Raw genomic sequence first — 13,113 nt, forward strand, 5'->3', positions numbered from 1 at the left:
GAACACCTGATTTTAAATGTACAGTTGACATGAAATAGAAATAAAATAAATGGAGAACCACTTCACTCTGGAGTAGGAATATGTTAGTAAACTTTTTTACTGTAAATTAGCATGTCAGATAGACCTGCTATCCTGTCCTGAGTTAGTTAATGTCCAGGATTTTGTCTTGGTGTTACTGGTGAGGAGACAGCCTGACTGCTCCCCATACCTACTCAAACACACAAGAAACAAAGACACCAAAACCTCACATACTTTGCCTTGCTTCTTGCCATTGAGAAAATAATGAATAAAAAGTTTCAGTTTCTTGCTATAAAAATAACATTCTCCTGCGTCATTCAGGACACTGTTAAAGGACTACAGCATAAATTACAATCAATCATTAATACATTATTTTTGTTAAGTTATCAAGCTACAATTTTCTCAGAAGACTAAAAACATGTCTTAAGATAGATGTTTGCAATGAAGAAGAAATGATCCTGTGACAAAAGTGGTGCACAAGTGGCATACAGATACTACACAAAATGCATCTTATAAGGCTTATTGTCATTTTACTAGGATCTAAAACAAAACAAAAAGTGGGCCAAAACAGTAAGTGAAGTGTAGGGCACAGACACATTGATACATCTGAAGCAATGAAAAGTAACAAATCAACAGGACTATGATGTGTTTTCCAGTTCTGCATTATTAATGTGGTAGTAATGGGATAATTACAATGGGCTTACATCATTTCAGCCTCAGTTATTATTTTTTTCTAATCATCTTATTTGTACATTTGTACCTCAAATATGGAAAGGAAATCTGAAAGTAATTACAAAACATACATTTTATTGCTCACAAAAGTAGTTGAATTTTATTAACACTAACTTCTGAAAAGTCCCTGAATGTCACCATCCCATTGCTTGCTGTTTGACCAAATGAGGTGTATTTAAAAGCTGTCTGTGGAGACGCTGACGACCTGTGGCTGCACTCTGTTCCTGTTACAGTTAAAGAGCCAGGCCGCCCTCCTGTGGCAGTAGCGCTTTGACAGCAGCACATAGAGTACAGGGTTGATACAGGGGTGCAGGTACTGCAGCACTGTACAGATAAAGTAAAACGTCTCCCATGCCTGTCCATGGCGATACCGCCCCAGGTACACACACAGCTCCAGCACATAACCAGGCAGCCAGCACATTGAGAAAGTAGCAGCAGCCAAGAACACCATGACAGAGGCACGGCGGGTGTTCCTGGCACTGGACAATGACATTACAGGACTCTTGTGGAGAAAGAGAGCCAGCCGGACATAGTTGAAGGCGATGATTAGCATTGGAATAAAGTAGAAAAGTACAAACTGGCTTAGGACCACTTGGTAGTGGTGCTCATGAATGGTTGGAAGGCAGAAAGTGAAGTTTGCCAGGCTTGAGCCCACGCTGTCTTTGGTGGCAAACATACGCAGCGGCAGGCTGATGAAGAAGCTGAGAGCCCAGACCAGGATAAACATGAGGATGACCAGGTCCAGGGTGGGCGGCTGATACGGGTTGGTGATGATCATGGCACGGGTCATGGATACGGCACACAATGAGTAGGTGCTGGCGGCCAGGCTGAAGGCCAGCAAGAACTGGTAGACCTTGCAGGAGATGTCACCCAGAGGCCAGGAGTGGCTGACGGCAGAGTGCAAGGTGAAGGGGATGAGTACGAGGGTGAGGAAGTCGGCCAGAGTCATGCTGAATAGGAGGATGTCGAGGCGGTTCTTACGTAACGAGTTGTACTTAGCAAACAGAGAGAAGACCAGCAGGTTGGCACAGAGCCCAATGCCCAGGATCACTCCACAGGTGCAGGCAAAGATCAGCCCATAGGTATTGGGAACAGCCATATTATCCCCGATTTGACATCACCTTATAAATAAAATATATTCATCATTTATATTTAGGAGATTAGTTGATTGACAGATTGACAGTGACTATTTTTTGTAATCTCTTAAATGTTCAGTCATCTTTCAAGCAAAAGCTGGTTCAAGCTTTTCAGGATTTTATGCTTGTCTTTGTCGGTTATGTAAAATTAACGTCTTTATGTTTTTGACTATTGGTTAAACAAAACAACACATTTAAAATATTTTACATTGGGCTCTGGAAGAAACATTTGATTATATAATATATAATAATAAGTTGCTGCCCTATTAATGTTATTCCTAGAGAAAGAGGAAAGTTACATTTCAATTAATATTCATTTACAATCACTACAAATCTAAATTGTTTCTAGTTTGGTCTAAATGCATTTTTTGATTAAGCAAATATCATCTGAAAGTGATTTAACACTTTCATAACACAATGTTCTGCGTCTGCTAAAACACAAAATGTCTTTTCATTAACATTTTGACAGCTACTCTTAACTGCTGTGTTTTAGCTGATAGTGTAACGTACTGGAATAGGTGTTTGTCTTATCAGAATTCATTGCATTTTAAAATGGTGTCAGATGTAACAATTATCCATCATTGTGATGTACTCACCATCGTCGTTCCTCATAGCAGTATCGTCAGGCTCATGAGTGAATTATCATTATTATGTAAAGTGGTGAATTCTCTTTCAGTGTTATCCATCCTGTTAAACTAGACTGAAGCAGGGAGTGGTGGCAGCCTTCCAGGCTTCATTACAAAGTGTGATTGTTGAATGTGGAGGGAAGAAAGGCAAACATCACTTGGGTCAAATTGATTCTGGATGACTAGGTTTAAAGAGAAACGGCCTCACACCAGCTGCTGAAAGAACAGGGACATACTATACATGCCTGTTTTGTTATTATTATAAGTCGATGTATGTGTATATTTCGGTTTTGTTTTTAGAAACAGTCTGATCTAATCTGTGCGTCTACAGTATATCAGTTATTTTGGACTTTGTGAAGTATAGAAATACCTCATTGACTGAGTCTGGGTCACTGACCTTTCCTGACCTCTCTCTATGAAGATGGTTTTGAGATTGCATTCATACTGTATGAAATATAATTAAAAAATAGCACTCTCCAAAGAACAAAGAACAGTCCATTGATGCTGTTCTCTGTTCCTATCCCTTCTCTGGAGATATTAATGTCTCTCTCCATTGCTTGATTGATTTCTTCAGCTGCAGGCTCCTGACGGCGGCTTTATCAAGCTTTCCACAGCATTTATGACTCTGTGTCAGCTAATGGCCTACGGTGTACACTGCTGCTCTTAGCACAGGATATAGCTGATGCTGATGCATTTGCTAACCCTTCCATTACCAGTGCCGTTCAGTCAGCGGCTGTTAAAACTGCCAAGTTCTCAAGTGTGACATTAACAGCTTTGTTGTGTTCTACCCGTGCTAAAAAGTCAACAGAAACATTGATGTTTCCTTTTTTATAGTAAATTTTACTTTATAGTAACCTTTTTATTTCCTTTCTACGAGCAGAAAACCCCTGCTCCACCTCTAAAGCAAGGTTAAAGGTCATGATAAAATGTACAAACCAGCACTACAAAAACTGAAAGGGACTCAATGATTTGCTGAAAGACACTTCAGCAGGACAGATGCATATTGCTGATTGAACTCAGGCTCTTGGTCTTTAAATCACCCTGTTTTCTACCCTTTTCTACGTTTAGCCACTGATTCCTTAAGAAGAGGTGGTGTGCATAGAGATCTACTCCATATCAACTTAATTTATTAAAGATTTTAGGGATAAAATAGGTAACTCAAGGTATAGGTAGGTATAGGTATTCTCAAATGTGAGGATTTGCTTCTTTATTTGTCTTATGTGATTGAATACTGAATATATTTGGGTTTTTGACTGTTATCTGGACACAACAAGCAGTTGAAAGAGGTCACCTTGGGCTCTCTGAAATATCCACATCAGGTTTCAGAATTAAAATAGGTAGCTGACTATGTTGCTGGTTAATGTGATTTGCAATCAATCGATTGTTGTAGTACACTGATTTATGCATATTGCTCCTGATACAACCAACACTTAGTACACATGCAATCAAAGGGCAGTAAAAAGTAATTTTGCTCTATAAAATGTCATAAAATAGTGAATAGGCCCATCATGATTTTCCAAAGCCCAAGGTGATGTCTTCAAATGTCTCGATTTGTTTGACAAAACAAAATCCAGATATAGTCAATTTAATATCATAAAAGACAATAAAAAAGCAAACCCTCATATTTTAGTAGTTAGAATGAGGTAATGTTTAGCCTTTCTCCTTGAAAAGTGACTTAAAGGCTCAACCGCTAATCAAAATACTAACTGATTGATTTCATGCTGATTGACTAATCGAATACTTGACTAATCATTTTAGCTTTACCTGTCATAAATGATTAGTTGCACATTTGAGCCACATGGCCAGTGAACAAAGACACTATAATCAAAATAATTTCAAATGGCTACACTTTTTAATGTTGGATTAACTGGAAACATATACAGTATGCCCTCAGTGCAAGTGAAGAACATTAAGTGAGTCTGACAGCCCTATGACTTGGGCTCGCTCTATAAAAGATAATGTAAAATCGTGAGAGTGATTTTGATGGAGCATCCAATAGGTTACAGGTCCATGGGGGATCTAAGGTGGGAAATGAAAGCAGGACCATCAAAAAGAAACATCAAATTAAAACTCAACCACAAAAGAACATGTACAGGATATAACTAAAGTGCATTATGGAATTTAGTCAGCAGCACCGCGATACATTCACAAAATAAATACACACTTTCAAAGTGAAATAAATTATGGCAGAACAGTTCGAACAGATGTATTCAGTGAACAGTTTGTATCTAACTGTAAGTCCACAATAGTCAACAAATACAGAGCCAAACAAAAGTAGACCACTCAGCCTCCAAATTTTGTGAAGTTACATTATATTCAGGAAATAAATAGTTCCTCCTATGATCTACTTGTGCTCACAGCTGGATAGAGATGACAATATATGGCATCGTTTTAATGTAAATCAGGGTCACAGCGGCCTACAGATTTTCCAAATAAATATGGATCTATGAAGATGTTTTAAGATAGTTCGTGAAACTTCAGGAAGTATGAGATTGAAAATACAAACATAGTAAGATATTATAATAACAAGCACAATCTCAGGGCCATAATATGAAGTGACTGAGTCAGCAATGGGTCGAGTCTCTCAGATCACAGTCTAGTTGAACCTATTCAGTGTCTTAGTGCAGTACCATATAAAGGCTATTGGTAGTCTCTTAGCCTGGGTACTACGTCCTTCATGGCTCCTTTGTTGTGACAGACCGTGCCCGCCTCCGCTTCTTGTCGCTCTCTCTACGTCGGCCTAACCTCACCTTTTTTTTTCTCTTGGTGGCCACTTTAAGTGGCTGGTCCTTATAAGCCAGAGCCTTGTTGGTCTCCTGGGGCAGGTTAGGGCCCTCTCTGTCCAGCCTGAACCTTTCAGGGATGTTCTTGGTGCCCCCTGGGGGCTTCTCGTGTGGGACATTCCCACTGAAGGGTTGGCTCTGGGTTTTGCTCTGCACAGGTGGAGCTTGCTCTTCGGCTGTGTGCACCTCCTCCAGCAGTGTTTGCAGCCAAATACGACGCTTGAAATCCTGCAAGGAGCGGCTCTTGTCATGCATCAGCTGGGCGTGGCTCACTGACCTCCTCCTTAAAGCATGAAAGTGAAGAGACAGAGTCAAATCAACAAGGAAGATTACATAAAAGCATCCTTAAATGCATGAGAAAGGACCAGTACCCAGTTCACTTTTCTTTAAGTCTGTCAGAATTGTGTTAGATTTATGTTGTTGAGTTAACACCAACAATCTCACAATTGTCCCTTTTGTTTGTAATTTCATGTTGCACCACAGTCTTGAGTTTATGTGTGTTTAAAAATGGAGACAGCTGAAATTCAGTCAGGCACCAGGAAATCTCAATACAGTAGGTGGCAGCATAAACAAGTTTCTAAGAGCCATCACTAATCTGAGCTCAAGACCCAAGGACGAGGCACAGTTGAAACACAGAAAACCTCCTCTACCTTAATCTTTAAATCCAAAAAAGCAATTTTTCAAAATGTTTGTCCCATGTTTAATTATTAACTAGTTCTTAATTGTTAATGTTCCAGGTTTGCATAAAATTGAATTACTATTCTAAGGTTATCAAAATAACTCACATTCTGTTACTAAGTACATCAACTGGTTTTCCATCAAGAGTCACTGGGGAGCACAGCAAGAACACAGCCAGACTCCACTGATGAAGCATGAATATTGAGCACATCCTTGAGCCTAAGATCTGAAGAACACAAGAAATACTATGTCAATCACTTCAAAGAATTAAGTTAAACTTTGTGTTATAATTTTCTTCAAAATTGTTTATCTACTATTCATTAGTTTATGTCAGTAGCAGCGTAGACAGCTGGAAAATGACACTGTTCCTGAGTATGTGACAACCTCAGATGGCATTATTTAGTAGAATAAACAGTTTTTTAAAGTAAAAAAGAAACTTAGACTTACATAGTGTGAATTTTTACAGTGAAGATCCACAGCAAGGCAAGTTCTTAAGTGATGATCCTCGTTGAAAAAATGTATTGGCAAATAATAAGAAAAAATTATTCAGAATCCAGATCCATTGGTGTGAAGGCAGCCTGGGGAAGTCCCATGTCAGTCTGCTCCATTCATTTGCCTCCCAACAGTGCGCGCTGAGCTATTTATTTCTCCCCCAGCGTCGCAGTTAAAAGAGAGATAAAGATGGAAAGAGCAGCAGCAGCAGCCCATCAGCTGCAGAGCTGCCACTCCACTCAGTCTTGCGATAATCTCATGAAGAGTAACAATGAAGCATCTTCTCTGGTGGCCGGAGCCGGAGAGCAGAGCTGAGAGGGTTTTTCAGTCCAGCACTGTGAGCGAGCTGTGTGAGTCTGTCTGAGAGAGACAGAGAGAAAGTCAAGCAGCTCTTTGGGTGAAGATGCAGGCACTACCTTAGCCCCTACCCATGAAGTCCAGTCCTAACACCCTCCCCAACCTCCCCACCCTCGCATCTCTCCCTCCCCCCAACCCTTCACACACACCTGCTGTGACAAGAAGGTGGCGCCCACACAACATCCAAACCACCACACAACAAAGTATACTCAACATCAGCTTGGAAAAAAAGAAATTTTTTAATCAGTTTCAACTGATTTTTGCTGTACTTTGTAAATAAAGTCTACAGATAGTTTCATCATAAAGAGGTCAGAAATGACAGGTGTTCACCAATGGAGGTAATCATGGGTTACCAAGCAGAGTGTAAAAGGGGAGGGGCAGTGTTACTCCAAAATAAACAGCCAGGCCTAACCACTTTCCCAAGGGAGAATGACCATAACCTCAGAGAAACCCAACCCACAGCCTCTCACTGCAGACCATTCAAGTCACCTCCACTCTGCCTCAGCAAACCAGCAAACCAGCTCACCACCGAATGGTCACAGTGGCCTATGAGGTATCTCTCTCTATTCTGCTAATAAAGAAAGTGGAGAGCTTTGCGTTGAGGCAGCCATATACAATCCCAGGTTCACGGCGTGTGTTTAGGTGATGAAACCAGACTGAAGCATCCAGCCACAATTTCACTGAAAATGTAATTAATACAAGCATTAAAGGTCAGTTGTCTAATGCAAGAGGTAGCTGTGGCTAAACGTTCATGTATTTTTAGCATCACTTTGATTGACAGAGCACTACATGCCCACATGTAGTAGTAAATGCAATAAGGACAGGGCAGTTTTTTAGATATCTTGTAATGCTGTACAGCTGAACATGGTTCTTCTCTTTAAAAATCACTGAAATTACTTAATTTGTGATTTTGCATATACATGCTAATCATTGGATATAGTATTGCCATTTAGACATGTTGGACTTTTTCATTGAACTAGGAACTAAAATGTGATGTGTGTGATGTACAACATAAGTTAAGTTTGTATCAAGACCTCGTGAGGAAATCCTATGTTGGAAATATGTTTCCAACCAAGTAGGCATATCAGGTGTGTTTTAACAGGAAGCTTACTGTACTGTAGATAGGCAATATGTGTAGGCCTATACTCTATGGTAAACATAGTACGAGACAGATGCATCCTCCTTGTTGCCCACAACAAAATTACATAGACCTGCTACAAGTTTTGAAAGCTCCGCCTATTTTCCTATACAGCTTCCCTGAACTCCTAGTCAGATGTGCACTGAACCTTGTGGCAAGCGCAGCTCAAATCGCATTGTGTTTGAAAGGGCCTTAAGAGTCTACAGCAGCCCTATTCAATTGGCGGCCCGCGGGCCAAATCCGGCCCCAAAGCGACCTCCCTGTGGCCAAACCAGCATACATAATCTGAGATATACAACAAAAGTAAACTACATGTATAGTGTATGGAAGCAGCTAAAGAGTGAACTATATTGTTTCCTTCTCATCTTTGTTGAGAGTTCACATGTGTTGTACTCATCCCCGGTACAGCGCAGCGTCCGACCTGCTGCCTCTCCCCTCCTCTGTGTGTCTGCAGAGCGTCTCCACTCCACATACACACACACACGCAAGCGCACACGGAGTGAAGTCAGCCAACTGAGTAGTGGACATTACCGTCGTTGACGAAAACTACGCTTGTTAAGTAGGTAGTGCAATTAAACCTTCGCAAGTAAAAAGCCAATACTTTACCAACACACCGGTTTAATAAGCATAAACACGCAAAACACAATGTTATAATCTGTTCAGTCTCTCATCCACCGCAGCTGTGTTTTGGTTTTACACAGGCACAGCGCTAGTTCAGCTAATAGTTTATTGTCAAAAACAAGCTAAAGTGAAAGCTGTCTGTCTTTAGTAACTATTTAGCTTAGTTTGCCAGTACCTTAAAATATGGCACATTATAAAATCAGCTGCTGGAGACAGACCAGCCCTCCTCTCTACCAGCAGCAGCAGAAAGAGAAAGAGAAGGACAGGAGGGTCTGAGTTGTTGATTCTTTCTAAACTTCACTCAGTATTTTGATGTCAGGCTATGTCACATAGGCTATGATTTATTTGACATTTTAGATTTGTTCCTAGTGAGATATTAGTGACTTTGCTGTTGTAAATCCTGTTGCTGCTCTAGAAACTACATTTAGCCTAGTTAATAAAAAATATTAAAAGTTTTTTTCAAATAATATATTTTTTCAAAGGCAATTATTTAGTAATAAATAGGACTGATAAGAGCATAGTTAAAGAACTGGACCAATAAGAAGTACCAATACAAGTGTGTCAATAAAATCCTAATAATACCTATCCCAACTCGTGAGAAAATGTAGCCCGTCTCCATGTCCTGGTTTTAAAATCCGGCTCAATTGAATTTGTAATTGAATAGCCCAGGTCTACAGCTATGCTAGCGGCTCTGTGAGGGTGTACTTAGGCACAGCTGTGCTTTGAGCTAAATCCTAGCTTCAGAACTCTCACAATGACAATTCTAACAAGCCTATGTTAAGAAAGTAAAATGTTTACCATGTGCACCATCTGAGTTAACATTAGCATTTTAACATTTGCTCATTTTTACTAAACAGAATATACAGCTGTGGCTGACAGGAATTTCTAGTGCAGTATTTGGTAAATTTAAGTTTTGACCTGATGGTGACGTCAGATGAAATGAGTAGGGATCACAAAAGTTGTTACAGTTCAAGGCAATCTGTCATATAGTTGTGAAGACATCTCACTCTGAACCACAAATTTGAACCACATGGTGGTAATAGATAAAAAGTCAGAGGATCACCAAATCAATAGGATTCATATACTGGGGACCTTGAATTTCTGTACATTTCATCACAATTTGTCCTTTACTTGTTGAGATATTTCAGTATGAATAAAAGTACTGAAGTACTGACATGCACATTTATGTTATAAATGCAGCTGCAAGAACAAAACTTGTTTGAAAATGTTTGATTTTAAAGTGAACATATTGTAATTATAACTATTCTAAGTATCTATTAACTCCCCACTACTCTGCCAGTAGTTCCTGTTCCTATCTGTGAGATGTCTCTTTTTTCTATGACTCACTCTGAGTGTTTTGTCAGAGTGATTGTTGTTTGCAATGCTGTCTGGGCTGAGAGATGTTTTCTCTACTCTGCTCTGTGCTGGACTGCTTGTGTGTAACCATCGTCTCTGCTTCTCACAGCAGAAGGTTTTGTTTACAAGTTTTGTGGTGAATAACAGGTAATGTACTCTCTGTGCCATCTGTGTGCATATATTAATAATAATGAAATTAATTTATAGGGCACTCAGAAAAATAGAGTACAAAGACATAGAAATGAAATAACAGTGAATGATAAAAATACATGAGGGGCAAAATGAAAATAAGAATTGATGTGCTGTGATGCGCTATTGCTTCGCCTGGCTACAATTACTGCTGCCATGATCACTGGAAAGTCTGGGTGTGATACCCCTTATCAATGCTCTTCAGTTACCCCCAGCTCTCTGAAGATGCTATTAATTTTACTCTAACTGTGTGTGGCTGTTGATGTTTGTGAATTGGAGTTTATTTGCAGTGAGGCTCATTTGCATAGAAAGGGGTAAATTTTGCGCCAAATAGCTCCAGAGCACCAAGACGCCATATGTGTGGCAGCACAGTTAAGGTTGCATTTCACCCTTTTGCGAAAATTTTTGTCTTACTTCTGCAGGTTTAGTGGGCGCAAAAGGTCCCAATCCTTTGTGTGAATTTCGCCCCTTAGTCGTTTTTCACTTTAAGTTCTTTCAGATTTTTGAGACTTCTAAATCTCTTTATTGCTTTCATTGCAATCATTTTGATTATTTTATTAGCCATGGAAAGCTCAGTATTGCATACCAACTATTTACCTGCTATTCTAAAATATATTAAAATAATTATTATTAACCAGTACTTGTTCACTCTTTTTTATACGTGTATTGTGTTGTCATCATTAAACTGACTTTCAAATGACTAAAATCTTACATAAATTTAGAAACAGAAAAATGTTAAGAAAAGTGAAAAGTTTCCACTGTAACATTTATACAATATGGATACACTGCATCTTGCCTTATTTGTTTGTGTTTTAAGATGAATGCCGTCCATTCGAACTCCTGAGTCATTTATGTGGTCACTGTACCTGCTCACACTGTTTTACTGGATGGAATAACTTGCATTTCTCTTCATGAATAAAACCCATAAATTACTTCTGTGAGAAGTGATGATTAGTAGAATCACTTCAGGCTAGACTGTAGACCAGTTGGTGGTAAATTACTTAATAGAGGGCTCAGTATTTTACAAGCAGGCATGATTCAATTCAGCAAGGGGTCCAGAGGGGTTTGGGGCTGGGACAAATATATGGCTATATGGCAAAACTCCGCTTTCCTCTGTTTCCAGTGAGTCTGCCCCAAACTTCCAACACTTTAGGTACTACTTTTGGTAGGGGAAAAAATACCTCATTTGATTCCATTCTGCAAAGAGTTTACCTGCAAAAAAATATGAAAAAAATCCCATTTCCTGGCAGACGGCAGTGTATGGAACGAGAGCCTGGAAAGCTGCTTTTGATTCATGCTAAATTGAACTCTCAACACAGAACAGTATTCCTGTCCGTTTTTCATTCTTTTCACACTGCACCTACTTCACATTAATACATACAGACCTTATACACACCCACCCATCCTATTTCTAAAGAATTTGTACCCTCATGTTCCAAGCATCCAACTCATACACACTCATTTCATGGAGAAAGTGTTCAGCAACTATTGTTGGATATGTTGTACCCATTCAATGTATTGGCCCACCCTGTTATGTCATAAGTCCTGGCTTTAGTTGCAGCAACAGTTCCTGCTTTTGTTGTGGCATTACATTCAGAGTCACTATGTACTTGGCATGTACATTCAGTTCTGTCTGTGCCAAAAAGTTCACTGTTAATTACCACACAAGTCACACTCTGGTCCTCTCACCGTTCTCTATTATTATGGCACCACGCCCCTTTAACTCTGAACACTGTCCCAGTTTAAGTGAAATTTGGCAAAGTGAAGACATGTACACTAAAAACATCCAATAACCTTTTTTTTTTAAATGTCAGTGCAGTTTCGGTTGAACATGACATTCAAACAACTTATATAACCCTTCAAATGTCATCTGTAGCCATATACTTAGCTGCAAAGAACAGAGTCAGAGGTTTTACAGTGTATTCGATAATGGTCCCTTTATGATGCAGTCAGGGCTTTGATAGCTTGGCCATTTGTTCACATGAGAACTTCAGGTTTGTTGTCCTGGAAAACCTCACTTGAAAAATGACTTCTGCAGAGTTACTTTTCCCTCTTAATGGTTTTTTAACGGTGAGTTACTGTACTGGCCGTTTCGGTTAGTTCATTTGAGGCTTGCTGTATAATGTTGTATTGTGGGCTTTTGGGAGAGTTTTCTTCTAATCATTCACACCTACCAATCATAGCTGTCATGCCAGGAATGATCTTTATTCCTCTTTTACCTTCTTCTGGTTCAGCTATTTTCAACAGCTCTGCTACTTAGGCAGCGTTTTTATTAATAAAAGCTCAGGATGTCTGTTTTCTTTTCGGTTGGTGGTTTATTGGTGTTGATGTGTCACTTTTTAAGAGCAGGGTTTGCTACATTAAACCTGGACACCCTACAGTGACATCAGTTGAAGAATAGAGCTCTTCATCAAATTTACTTTGGGAGACAGCAAAATAATGCATTGAAATACAGTAAACATTTAGCCTTTAACTGCAGTTGATATGCAGTGAATGTCAACTGACTCTGGTTAAATAGTGATTTATTTGGTTAGATGGAAAACTCTGGAAATCAATTGTCTAATCACTCTAAGTATGTGATAGGTATATGTGATTTTCAGGTTTTCAGACCACCTGTTATCACATGATCAAAGTTTCATACTTACTTGTAGTCTTGTAATGACAGCTGAGATATCTTTATGACAACTGAACAAAATCCATCTGCCAAGAAAGACAGTGAGATTGAAAGCTTCATAAAAAGCTAGCAAGAAGGTTTTGAGTTAGGATTTTTGGCTAAAAAGTATATTTTACATTTACTAATAAAATATTTATGAAACATATACAAATATATAAATGGTTAAAGAAAGTCATGATAACATATTCTACATTTGTATTGTGACTATGATTCAATATATGACAAATAACAGCAGCAAATCCTCACATTTGAGCAGCTGTCACCAGTGAATATTAGGCACTTTTGCTTGAAAAATTATTGAAACAATGAATTG

At 39.2% G+C, this 13,113-nt stretch overlaps 2 protein-coding genes across 2 annotated transcripts; both read right to left on the reverse strand.

Annotated features, from left to right (window-relative positions):
• Positions 1-925: 925 nt before the first annotated feature.
• LOC123962043 (galanin receptor 2a) lies at positions 926-1,849 on the reverse strand. Its single transcript, XM_046037928.1, has one exon. It carries the CDS (start codon positions 1,847-1,849, stop codon positions 926-928), a length of 924 nt encoding a protein of 307 aa, XP_045893884.1.
• Positions 1,850-4,342: 2,493 nt separating this feature from the next.
• On the reverse strand, positions 4,343-12,817 carry LOC123962044 (parathyroid hormone-related protein-like). The gene is made up of 4 exons (XM_046037929.1): positions 12,772-12,817; positions 6,421-6,825; positions 6,081-6,199; positions 4,343-5,578 (listed from the first exon to the last, which is right to left on the reverse strand). Exons 3-4 carry the CDS (start codon positions 6,182-6,184, stop codon positions 5,188-5,190), a joined length of 495 nt encoding a protein of 164 aa, XP_045893885.1. The 5' UTR covers positions 6,185-6,199; positions 6,421-6,825; positions 12,772-12,817; the 3' UTR covers positions 4,343-5,187.
• Between the last annotated feature and the right edge of the window lie 296 nt (positions 12,818-13,113).

This window comes from Micropterus dolomieu, linkage group LG22 (genome assembly GCF_021292245.1).
Source record: "Micropterus dolomieu isolate WLL.071019.BEF.003 ecotype Adirondacks linkage group LG22, ASM2129224v1, whole genome shotgun sequence".
NCBI lineage: Eukaryota > Metazoa > Chordata > Actinopteri > Centrarchiformes > Centrarchidae > Micropterus > Micropterus dolomieu.

Bases quoted from the DNA above. Each gene is read 5' to 3' on its own strand.
- LOC123962043 (XM_046037928.1), bottom strand. From the start codon at position 1,849: ATGGCTGTTCCCAATACCTATGGGCTGATCTTTGCCTGCACCTGTGGA.
- LOC123962044 (XM_046037929.1), bottom strand. From the start codon at position 6,184: ATGTGCTCAATATTCATGCTTCATCAGTGGAGTCTGGCTGTGTTCTTG. The intron at 5,579-6,080 runs GTGAGTTATTTT...TCATGCTTTAAG, and splicing joins GATGTACTTAGTAACAGAAT to GAGGAGGTCAGTGAGCCACG.